This window comes from Microtus oregoni, unplaced genomic scaffold (assembly GCF_018167655.1).
Source record: "Microtus oregoni isolate MIOR12 unplaced genomic scaffold, Mior012 000025F_ref0000491, whole genome shotgun sequence".
NCBI classification, from domain to species: domain Eukaryota; kingdom Metazoa; phylum Chordata; class Mammalia; order Rodentia; family Cricetidae; genus Microtus; species Microtus oregoni.
In genome coordinates, this window is record NW_024543084.1 from 34,851,997 (window position 1) to 34,864,664 (window position 12,668).

At 40.6% G+C, this 12,668-nt stretch overlaps 2 protein-coding genes across 2 annotated transcripts in view; both read left to right on the plus strand.

Moving 5' to 3' along the window:
* The window catches only part of LOC121462842 (serine/threonine-protein kinase Nek1-like), a 152,148-nt gene extending 150,653 nt beyond the window's left edge, over positions 1 to 1,495 (plus strand). The window contains 1 exon segment of the mRNA XM_041674803.1: positions 1,321 to 1,495. Within this exon segment, the coding sequence (XP_041530737.1) occupies positions 1,321 to 1,444 (124 nt within the window). The 3' untranslated portion in view covers positions 1,445 to 1,495.
* Positions 1,496 to 8,399: 6,904 nt separating this feature from the next.
* The window catches only part of LOC121462852 (ubiquitin carboxyl-terminal hydrolase CYLD-like), a 48,913-nt gene continuing 44,644 nt past the window's right edge, over positions 8,400 to 12,668 (plus strand). The window contains exons 1-3 of the mRNA XM_041674815.1: positions 8,400 to 8,618; positions 9,742 to 10,044; positions 12,208 to 12,313. Of these exons, the coding sequence (XP_041530749.1) occupies positions 9,904 to 10,044; positions 12,208 to 12,313 (247 nt within the window). The 5' untranslated portion in view covers positions 8,400 to 8,618; positions 9,742 to 9,903. The remainder of the gene's footprint in view (positions 8,619 to 9,741; positions 10,045 to 12,207; positions 12,314 to 12,668) is intronic.

Consider the following 12,668-nt stretch of genomic DNA (forward strand, 5'->3'; position numbering starts at 1 on the left):
GTTCTTTTTTTCCTAGGTGTGCTTGTTTTTCTTGTTGTTGACTGGATGGTTTGGTGTGTTGGTTTATTTGTGTTCCTCTACCTGGCTGTAGATACACTGCTGCCTATGGCTTGCTCTTTGTGTCATGGTGTTGGTGTAGACAGCATAACATTTACTACTGCAGCCACATAGAAGACACAACACCACCCCATCAGTCATTCACACTGTTGGCAACCATTAGCATTCTCCACCTTCCCAAAGTAAAATCCAGCCCCGTTAGATATTAGCTCCACCTCTCTCCTCCCCTTCTGAATAGTCTGTGTAGAGCTGGAGGCACACATGAATTGGGCAAATGACCGAGTTTAGGCCTGGATTACTCTTCTTTCCCTCCAGACCTTTCAGAGATAGAAAAGCCGTCCAAGACCCACTGCTCAGCCGTGGGACAGGGCACAAACTCTCTACATAACAAGGAGGATTTCTAGGAAGCTGTATTTTACAATAAAGCTTAAAACTGAAGCCTGTTGGGGAGCTCGCTCCCTCATGGGTTCTCCCGATTTAGATTCTGGGACCTATTCAGTTCACGTACATTGTACTCTCTCAACTGCCAGAAACGAAGGAGAAAGATTACGTTACATGGGGGGGTCATATGACAAGGAAGTCCCAGGCTGCCGGACAGAGCCACAGGCTGGACCCTCTGTGGCCAAGACTCATCATCCCTAAGGGATGGCTCTCCGAACGCCAGATGGGCGGTCACTGGCATGGACAGGCAAGAGGTGCCCCCAGCCTGTTTTCTTCTCTGACTCCAGGGAACAGCAAATCCTGTCCTCTCTGGAAACATGAACAAGGATGATAAATATTCTCAAGCATTTGAGTTATGCCAAAGGCATGTCTTAAAACCAGAAATAAATAAGCGGCTTTGAACCAAGATGAAGTCACAGAGACAATCTCACAAACATCAGACTCAGGATTTCAGGGCCCGTGTCCTCTCAAGCAGGTGGCATCAAGGTCTGTCAGCAAAAGTGTGTGTGCACGTTTGTATCTTAGCTTGTGTTTTGTGTAAGTGTATACTGTCATTTTTCTAAATACTTTTACAGTGAAATACAATGCTTTATTGGAAATCATTACCTCATTTACAGCAAATTGTTCCTAAATCAATTATTTTCCTCTTTAATTTGACATTCTTCAGAGGATTCCAAGTACACAGCAAACCTTGGTGTTTGGCTGTTTTGTAACTGCTACCACAATACAGTAGTCGTGGGATTTTCTTTTTCTTTGAGGTTGGTTGTGTAGTGGTATCATTTTCTGTGATTATGCTGACTTCACATTGCTTCCTTTTTCCAGTGCGGTGCTTCACATCACTTTCCCAATGTGCAGAGCACTGTTAGCCTCCACGAACTCGCGTGGCTGGCACTGGAATGGCGTTGAGCACGTCGAAGAGACTATCCTCCACCCTCTTCTCATTTAACGCTCCCCACGAGCCGTTAGCTTCATTTAGCAGATGAAAGAAACGAGGCAAGTAACAGTTTCAAATGCTAATTTGCATTTATGCCGAGAGATGTGGATATGTTCAAATTGGGGTTTCCCTCATTAGCCAAAATTGTTTTTAGTAGACTTATTTTTAGGCCACGTTTCGGTTCGCACAAAAACTGAATGAAAAGCGCAGAGATTTCCCATGTGTCCCTGCCCTCGTTCATGCATTCCTCCCCATTCCTAGCATCTCTCCCCACACTGGGATATTTGTTGGAAATCAGAGCCTGCATTGACATATTGCCACACAGGACTCACAGCTCACAGCAGACTTCTCTTAGAGCTGGTATGTTTAACGGCTGTGGAAATTTTGTAATGACATTTATCCATGGCAATAGTATTGCTCCGAGAGGCTTTGTTGCTTCAACTATCCTCCGTTCTCCACCTTTCTCCCTCTACCCTCCTAGCCCTTGGTCACTGCCAATTTTCTTACTGTCTTAATGTTGGTAGTTTTGCAGTTTTCAGACTGTCACACACTTCAAGTGACACAGGGTGTGGGTTTTTCAGACTGACTCCTTCAGTTAGTGGTATGCATTTTTAAGGCTTCTCTGCATATCTATTTTAAAGATTTGGTTATCTTATACTCATGTATGTGTTTTTAGGCACACATGTGTGTTTGTGGGTGTCCACAGACATGAGAAGGTGGCCATGGAGCACCTGAAGTGGGTGTCACAGGTTTGGAGTCACTTGATGCTGGTGCTGGCAATTCCAATTCTGGTCCTTCCATAGAGCAGTCAAGGCTCTCAGGCTTGGAGCCGTCTCTCCAGTCAGTCTCTGGGGAGTCCTATGTGTATTCTCTGGGTATTTGGTAGCTCATTTCTTTTAGTAGCTAAATGGTGTTTCCAGACAATGGGCATGAGTTCATTTATCTATTCAGCTGCTGAAAGACATCTTGATTTCTTATAAGCTATAGCAATCAGGAATAAGGCTGGCTATTAGGTGCAAGGTTTTGTGTGGAAATAGACTCTTTTCTCCTTTAGGTAAATTTCCAGGAGCTCAGCTGCTGGGTTGTATAGTAAGAACATCTTTAGCTTTGTAAGAGATTGCCCGACTATCTTGGCTGTACCATGTTGTATTTCCTCCAGCAGTGGATGAGAATCCCTGTGTGCGAATCTACAGTTCAACGTTATAGCGGCATTTTCTCAGTTAAGGCTCCCTCCTCTCAGGTGGCTCTAGCTTGTGTCAACTTGACATGAAACTAGCCAGCACCTAGTGTGCATTAAAGTGAAAGCCCACAAAAGTCTATTTAATCACTTATTAAGGGGTACAATGGAAAAACAAACTCACCCCAAATGTCTTCAGCTAAGTGGATCGAGCTCCCACAACATTTCCCCTTTTATTTCTAATAAAGAAGGGTCTAATCCTAGCATCAACTACATACTGCTCTTTCAGAGCACCTGCGTTTGGTTCCCAGCTCCCACACCAGGCACTCAGAGCTGCCTGTTAACTCCAGCACCAGGGGATCTGATGCCGTCTCCTGGCCTCCTCTTCTACTGTGTTGTCTTTGCCATGTCACAGACCTAAAAGAAATGCACTGAAATCCTGAGCTGGAATAACTCCCACCCTGTGTTAGGAAGCTTGTTACCAAGAGAGAAAAATGCCACGCTAACCTTCCTGGTTTTGAAGTCTGCGTTATCTGAATTAATATAGTTCTTCCTGTTTTCATTCGGCTAGTGTTCAAGCCATGCCCTTTTCTACCCTTTTCCCTCATGTCCTCTCTTCTTTCCTTCTTCCCAACCTCCTCCTTTTGAAAGAGGGTCTCAATATGTAGACATTAAGATCTTCCCACCTCATCTTCATGAATCCCGAATTACAGGTATGTGCCATTATGCCCACGTTACCTCTACATGTGTTTTATATTTTAATTGCTTTCTTATAGAAAACACGTATTTGCATCTTTTTTGATTCTTTGTTGATCTCTGTGTTGAACTGTCATAATTAGGTCATTAGTGTTAATTGTTTAGTTGATGTGTTGGACTTAGTGTGCCTCCCCACATTTACTGGGTTTTCATTGGTGTCCTTGCTCATTATCCCCATTTTGTCTTCCTCTTCTGCCTTTTGTGGTCCTAATTGATCATTTAGTATCATTTCATTTTATCCTTTTCCTTAACATATATTATGCTTTTTTTTAAAAAAAAATGTGGTTTTGTTTTACATTTGGCTACCCTTGAGTTTGCAATATGCACTTAAAATGAATCCACGCCCATTCTTAAATAATTCTAACTCATGAGGAGTGCAAGGTGGTCATAAACCCTCCTCCTGGTTCTTCATTTCACTTCCCTCTAAGTACAACTAGACATCTATAAATGAAATAAAACGTCACCATTAAAATTTCCACAGCTGTCTGTGATATCAAGTAAGTAGAACAGTAAAGAATTTTGATTTGATCTTTATTTATTCTTCCATTTTCGCACTCTTCTATTCTGTCGTGCATGTGTGTGTGTGCATGTGTGTATGTGTGTGAATGCATGCATATGAGAGAGAGAGAGAGAGAGAGAGAGAGAGAATTTGACCTGCATGAATGTGCATGCGCCATGTGTAGGTCTGGTTCCCACAGAGGCCAGAAGAGGGTTCGGGAACCCCTAGAACTGGAGTTACAGATGGTTGTGAGCCATGTTTGTGGGTGCTAGGAATCGAACCCAGGTCCTCTGCATCTCTGAAAGAGCAGCAAGTGTTTTTAATCACTGGGCCTTCTCTCTAACCCCTTTCTTTCACTGTATAGGTGTGTGTGTGTGTGTGTGTGTGTGTGTGTGTGTGTGTGTAGAACTTCTTTGACACGTCTTATAAAGTAACAGTGCTGCCCATGAATGAATTTCTTCAAAAGATTTGAAGCTAGATCTCACATAGCCCATGCTGGCCTTAACCTCACCTTATTGTTCAAGCGCTACGGTCACAGGCACACATCACAACACCAACTTTCTCTTTGATTTTTCTAATTTTATTCATTTTTGAGTTTTTTAGAGAGTCTCCCTTTATAGCTTGACTGTCCTGACATTCATTATGTAGCCCAGGTTGGCCTTCAGCTCACTGTGTAGTCAAGAATGAGCTTATCCTCTAAGCCCTGTGATCACAGGCATGCATCTCCACACCAACTATCTCTCTAATTTTTTATTTTTATTTCATGTATTTTATTTTTTAATTTAATTTATTTATTTTATTTTTGAATTTCTGAGACAAAATCTTACTGTGTGGTTCTAGCTGTCCTGGAACTCACCATGTAGACCAGGCTTGCCTTAAACTCACAGAGTTCTGCCTACCTCTACTGAGAACAGGAGAATTCTAGGAAGAAGGAAGCCCATTCCTACCAGTCCTGCCCAGACCCCCGAAGAAGCAGAATGTGACATACCCTGCTAAAAAAGCTACTGAGCCATGTGGCTAACATAGATAAGAATAATGGGTTAATATAAGCTACAAGAGCTAATAAGATAAGAAGCCTGGGCTAAGGGGCTGATCAGTTTATAACCTAATGTAGACTCTCTGAGTGATTTTCTTTGGGGGCTTACTGGCTGTGGAAACCCCAACAAGCAAGCCCTCATGTTACATACCTCTACCTCCTGAGCTCGTGGGATTAAAAGTGAGCACCACCATGCCTAGCTTTCGCTTTTACTTTTGGAGTGGCTCACCACATAGAGAATTGTACCCCAGACTGTTTCAACCAACACCTTCAACATTTTATTGCCCAATTCTTTTCTTGATTTCATGATTTCTGAGGAGACATAGGTATAATTCTAGTCTTTTCTCCTCTGTAAATAGAACGTTGCTTTCCCTCTGCCGCATTTTGAAGAATTAAAGAGTAATAATTTCATTGATTCTAAACTCTAAACGCTATGCCCAGGTGTCGTTTTTCTGCTTATCCTGGTTTAGCCACTTCCTGTTTTCTAAGCTTTCCAGACCTGTAGTTTTGTGTGTGATGCTAATTTGGGGGAATTCCTCGGTCGTAACTGCTCAGCTACACCCTCCAATCCTTTCATGAGTCTCCCTGTGTTCTTGGCGCATGTGCACCCCAGCCTTTGAAGTGTCCCATCTGCGCTTGGATGTTCTGCTCTGGGTTTCTCTGGTGTACTCCCCTTCCCTCATTCGCTCTTCAGCTTGGGATCTTTCAACTGAGATGCCCTTCAGCATGGAGATTCTCTCTTCTATGTTCAGTCTACTAATGAACCCATCAAAGGCATTCTTAGCATGTTACAATGTTTTTGATTTCTAGTACTTATTTGGTTCTTAGGAGTCTCACCTCTGCCTAAATTGCCCATTGATTTCCACAGAGTCTACTTTGTCTATTATGTTCCTTAGCCTATTGTTAAATGGCTTATTTATGTAACTATTGTCTTTTCTCTTGAGACTGAGTCTTACTCTGTAGTCCAGGCTGGCCTTGAAGGCACTATGTAGCCCAAGCTAGCCCAGCTCACTGTGCTTTCCCTGCCTCAGCCGGCCAAGTTCTGGCCTTAAAGCTAGGGGCCATCACAGGCAGTTTATTTGTGTTTGTTTTAAATTCTCAGTCTGATAACTTTATTGTTCATGCTTATTTGAAGCTGATTCTCACTCATGCTTGCTTTGCTTGGTCGTAATGTGCTTTTGCCGTTTCATATTTCTTAGAATTTTTTAATTGATTTTATAGAGCTCTACATTTTTCTCTGCTTCCCTTCCATCCTCTCCCCTCCCCTTCAACCCTCTCCCAAGGTCCCCATCCTCCCAATTTACTCAGGCAATCTTGTCTTTTTCTACTTTCCATGTAGATTAGATCTATGTATGTCTCTCTTAGTGTCCTCATTGTTGTCTAGGTTCTCTGGGATTGTGATTTGTGGGCTGATTTTCTTTGCTTTATGTTTAAAAACCACTTATGAGTAAGTACATATGATAATTGTCTTTCTGGGTCTGGGTTACATGACTCAATATAATGTTTTCTAGCTCCATCCATTTGCCTGCAAATTTCAAGATGTCTTTATTTTTTCTGCTGTGTAGTACTCCATTGTGTAAATGTACCACATTTTCCTTATCCATTCTTCAGTCGAGGGGCATTTAGGCTGTTTTCAGGTTCTGGCTATGACAAACAATGCTGCTATGAACATAGTTGAGCACATGTCCTTGTGGCATGGTTGAGCATCCTTTGGATATATATACTCCAAAGTCTTATTGCTGGGTCTTGGAGAAGGTTGTTTCCTAATTTTCTGAGAAATCGCCATACAGATATCCAAAGGGGTTGTACCAGCTTGCATTCCCTCCAGCAATGCAGAAGTATTCCCTTTTCCCCACAACCTCTCCAGCATAAGTTGTCTTCAGTGTTTTTGACCTTGGCCATTCTTACAGGTGTAAGATGGAATCTCAGAGTTGTTTTGATTTACATTTCTCTGATGACTGAGGATGTTGATCATTTCCTTAAGTGTCTTTCAGCCATTTTAGATTCTTCTGTTGAGAATTCTCCATTTAGTTTCGTAACCCATTTTTTAATTGGGTTATTTAGAATTTTGATGTCTAATTTCTGGAGTTCTTTATATATTTTGGAGATCAGACCTCTGTCTGATACGGGGTTGGTAAAGATCTTTTCCCATTCTGTAGGCTGTTGTTTTGTCCTCTTGAACAGAGTTGTTTTCTTTTTTTTTTTTTCTTTTTCTTTTTTTTTTTTTTTGGTTTTTCGAGACTGGGTTTCTCTGTGGTTTTGGAGCCTGTCCTGGAACTAGCTCTTGTGGACCAGGCTGGTCTCGAACTCACAGAGATCCACCTGCCTCTGCCTCCCAAGTGCTGGGATTAAAGGCATGTGCCACCACCGCCCGGCTCTTGGAAGTTTTTTTAATCACTGTATGGGTAAAAGCAACTACTGTCAGTCACTGGTCATGAGGTAGTGTGGTGTGCAGATGGGAAGGGTTCTACAGTTCTGTGATGTGACCCAGTCTTGTGACAGAGGACTTCACAGTGAACACATCACAGAGTTTACTTCTGAGCTCTCCTCACCCTTGGGCAGAACAAGATGGCTCGCGTTTCCCTTTTCCAGCCTAATCAGGCTGTAGAAAACCCCAGCTGGCCGAGCTCTCACCAGACATTCCTCCCAAGGCAGGCCTTGCTAAGAAGAGTGCGGCACTTGGGATAATTTTTGAATATTCTTTCCCTTGCCCTGCAGAAGCAGAGGGGCTTTTTCTCTGGCCTGTGAGGTGCTGACCTAAGTTTTCACTCTCTGATTTGTTCACATAGAACTCCTGGCAGTTTACCAGTTATAGCTCAGGTTTCCCTGTCCTGGTTCCGGCAGAGATAAGAGCTTGGGCATTCTCCTCACTCTCTCTAACTTGGGGTGCTGGTTTGCCTGTGACTCCACATCTCTAAGCTTGTTGCTTAGGGTAGAATGGCAATGCCAACACTTCTATGCACTAGACTGTATCTTCGTTTTGTTTGGTTTGGTTTGCTTTAGATAAGATGAGTAAAGACAGGACAAATGGGAAATCTCAAGCTTTGAAGGAGTTCTTCTGAAACCCAAGATGTCTGGATTTGAGCAGAATTTATTGTATTGATTGGCCTATTACACAGGTCCTATCTCAATTTTCAGAGACTAGTTTGATTTCCACTTGACCCAGACACTTTGGATCTGAACATGGAGGGTACATTATGAATGAGCGAGCCTGATGTGAGCAGCCATGGACAATCTAATTACATCTTAAATGGAAGCTGGCCTAAAGGGCTCAGGTTGCCTGTCTTTTACCATATTCCCAAACCATCCGTTTTCCTGAACATGGCATTCAATCCCTGGAACACTTGCTCCTGCACCTCTACACGGGTACTCCAGCTTGGCCGGACTCCTCCCGGGGCCAGGTAAACAGCCAAGACTCAGGAACCACACACAATCATTCTTAGGCTCCAAAGTCTCTTTTGTTTTACTCCCTACCTTCTCTAATCACATTACTGAGAAATTTACAGAGTTACTGTTGGCAATTACCAACTGTGAGGAGAGGCTCAGCCTATTTAGAAACAGAATTCGACTAACTAAAGGCCTCCAGGTAGATGTGGGCAGCCCTGTGAAAGTACAGCTGCGATCTGGGGAAGAGAAATTTCCAGGAGTTGTGCGCTTCAGAGGACCGTTATTAGCGGACAGGACAGTGTCGGGGATTTTCTTTGGAGTAGAATTGCTGGTAAGTTTGCTAGGACATTTGAGAGAGAGAAGGAGAGAGAGAGAGCGTATGAGAAAGCGAGTGTGCGCGTGAGTGAGAGACCACGAGCACATATTTTCCCCTTTATAAGATTTGTGTTTTATGTTTGTTTGTTTTTAGTATAGTTCTCAGGATGGACCTCAGGACCCTCTGCCTCTGAGCTATAGTCCAGCCCCCAAATTTATTTAATGATAAATTGAGAGGATATAAAGACAATTCTTGAAAACTTTAAAAAGTTATCTCTTACGGTAGAAACTTACAAGTCATTATTCTGGACTTCATATCTAAGAAGATTTTAAGTTTCCTATATTAAAAGTTAACACTGCCAATTGTAATTATAAACACTTAAAAAAATGTGAACTATCTTGTGATAGTACCCACAAGATTCCCAGTTCTTAGTGTATGCTACTAAGTATAACTGTTTAGAGGTAAAATTTTTGAAGTGTGTTGCAGCAATTTCAGTTTGCTCATGCTTATTCCCGGAATGTATAAACTGCCTTGGAACTTATGTGCCGTGGCAACATATCTAAGAATTCTATATTCCAAACTGACTATTGGTTCACATTTGGACACTCTCAGGAGTAGAGAGAGGTCACGCTTTACTTGCTTCTTGATTTGGCTTTTCGAGCAGTGAAATAATTAGGCTGTGACTGCCAGCTATGGTATGTACTAGCAGGATTGCCAGCTACTTAACCTACATCAAGTTCTCCTAACCTGTTCCTCATCTGTGAAGTGCTTAGAGCACACATGACTTATAGTAGTTGTACGGTGGATGGCTGTAGATGGTTACAGTTTGTTCTCAGTAAATGGAGCTGATGCTGCTGTTTGGTTAAAGTTGAATGCCTGTTCATGACAAAAGTCGTGGTAGTACTATGTTGTAAATTTAATCCTCACTCTTTCTCAAAAGAATTATGATCTGAAATTATGAGTTAGTTTCATCATCAGATACAGCTTCTTTATTCTTTAAACACCCTAAACCCAACAGCAGCTCTAGTCATATTTCATATTATGGATATAATTTAGAGTTTTTCCAAAGTAATTTCCTGAAATCCCTTTAATGGATAATCTTTTTATATCTCTTTTTAAAAAAAACTTTGAAAACTAGGAAGAGCATCGTGGCCAAGGTTTCACTGATGGGGTATATCAAGAGAAACAGCTTTTTCAGTGTGATGAAGATTGTGGCGTGTTTGTGGCATTGGACAAGCTGGAGCCCATAGACGATGATGACAATGGATTGGAAAGTGATTTTGCAGCCCTAGGGGATACCATGCAGGCTGAACCTCCCCCTTTGGAAAAAAACTCCAGAGTATCTTTGAAGGTCGGAGAAAGTGTTGAATCTGGAAAAGTAATATTCTGTGATGTTTTGCCAGAAATAGAGAGTCTAGGATATTTTGTTGGTGTGGACATGGTAAGGATTTTTTGAGTTTTATTATTGTGAATATATATATTAATTTTATTATTAATTTAGGAATAAATTGAACACTTTGTATTCTTCAAATTTACAGTATTTTAAAGAAGATATTCCAGTTTGTCTTTCGTACAGAAACATTACAGTAGGAATGTGAGCAGAAACAATACATTTCCCAAATTTTTTCGTGTTTTAAGAAACTGGGATAATAATCTCAGTCTTTTAATTATCCTTATTTTAACTGACCAGTAGACAAAAACAAAAACCAAACCAAAACAATAAAACAAACTGACATTTCTCTGACTAAGTCCAAATATATTGTATGATACTGTGTTTTCCTTTAATTTAAAAATACTTTTGATACTTTTTGTATATTTGCTAACGTTTAATTAATTTTCTCATAATAATGAATGTAGAAAGTTATTAATAGAAAATACTCAGGAAAAGAATCATACTGCTTTTTGAGTTGACAGAGTATTCCCACAGGATTTTCACTGTCTAAAAACTGTTTTCTTATTGCGGCAAACTGTGTATAAGAAAGGCTCCAGTGTAACCATGGTTACACTAACAGTTCAAATCATTTGGCATATTCTCATCATGGCCTCTCCACTGTCTGTCTACAGAACTTTTTCATCATCCTGTGCTGTGCTCTGTTTCTATTAAATAAATTCTGCCCAGTTTGCCCATGCCTGGTAACTACAGACTGGGTGTTTGCCTGCTGTAGGTACCTCAGAAGTGAGGTCATATGGTATAATATGACTCCTTTTGTTTGTGTCACTCATTTTATTACTGAATAACCATACTCGCTAACAATGGATGCATTCCAGTGCACATAGTGAATTAACGTGGCCCTAAGAGAATGAGGAGAAAGAAGTTGAGAACATTTTTATCTTAGACTGAAAGTATAGGCAAAAGTTCATTATGGATAAAGGAGATTCCTTCATAATTGTTCTTACCAGGGTGTGTTGGGAGAGGATTATGAGCAGCAGACTCACACAGTGAATATTTTTAATAATCATTTTTATTTATTCATAAATGCTCTACAGAGATGGTTGGGTATGAATGTTCCAATGTGTTTCTGTTGCCTTGTACTTAGAAATTGTGTAAGATGGCTCATTAGTTAGGTACAAAATAAGAATTTGCCAGACTCTCGCTATGTGAAATTAGAGCCAGAGTAAGACCCGTGGGTCTCTCAGAATCGTTAATAATTAAGAACAAGAATTCTCTAAATGAGAGTTTAGTGTTTCAGAGGAGTTGTAGACTGGGTAGAGAGAATGTTGGAGAAAGAAGGCCATTAGTTTTTGGACTTAGTCTCCCCTTGCTATAGGTTTCTTGGGCCAGGCTTTAGATGTTACAGGAACTGTTTGGGTCCTCTCCCTTCTTAATGGTGACCTAGGAGGTCATCTTATTTAGCCCAGGCAGGCTGTCTTGAGACTTGCCTGCCAGCTCCACACAAGTTCTGTCCATTGTTTGATTTATGCGAGCATCAGCTCCAAACAGTCCCGTTAGACTTCTTGATAAGAAAGTTGGTCGATCCCAACTTTACTCATGGCTGTCTGCTTCCAGGGACACGCTAACATTCCTCACTGGTTCTCAGGGCAGTTGTTTCATGACCATCTGCTTGTGCCTCACGAATAACTCCTGTGCTGGTGACACAGTAGAGAATAACTTAGAAAATCAAGACTTTCCCCATTTTTTAAGGAAAGTCTTGTATACCCACAGATAACAAGAGAATTCTGAAGTAACTGCTCTTCTGTTTATAAAAAGACACACAGTAATACAGTGAGCAAAGTGCCCAGGGGATGCAGATGTGTGATTAACTTTAAGGGTAGGTTTCTGGGTAAAATAATGCAATCCTAGTAAGTTTTCTTTTGCAGACAATGTCTCTTTAAACCTCAGCTGGTGTTATTACTGCAGATTAAAGTATGAAAAATGCTTTTGATTCATTATTTTGTGTGTTTGCTGTAAGTTGATTGTTATTATTTTTATTGTAAAATGTTGTTACTTTAGCAGATATTTCTAATACAGCCTTTCTTTTGGGCAAAATAGTTAACATTTTTCTATGAAAGATATCTTAGGTAATACTTTTGAAAGAAATGTTGGCGTTCACATTTATATTTATTGACAAAGGTATATAAAGGTTTACTTTGTTGGCATTTCAAGGATAACCCTATTGGCAACTGGGATGGAATGTTTGATGGAGTACAACTTTGTAGCTTTGCAAGTGTTGAAAGTACAATTCTTCTGCACATCAATGATATCATTCCAGGTATGTCTCCTTTATGTATTCAGAAGATAGTTTCGAACATGTATTTTGTTATGAGAATGCAAATATATACTAAAGATGGATCTTTTGAAGTTGGCTTTATATTGTAGAATTGTCATTATATAGACTAACCTTTCTTTTCTCCCGAACCAAGGCAATAAAGGTTATTTCTAAAAGTATATAAGTATAGTGAAGTTTATACATTATCTCTTACATTGTCTTCTCCTAGACATTCTAATAGAGAAAGAAATCCTGTCTTGTAATTGGAAGGTTCAAAAATACAAAAAATGCTGTCTCTTGGAGTAAGAGATGAAGCTAGAAGCTTTTAAAAAAATTGTTTATGTCATCTAAACTCCAC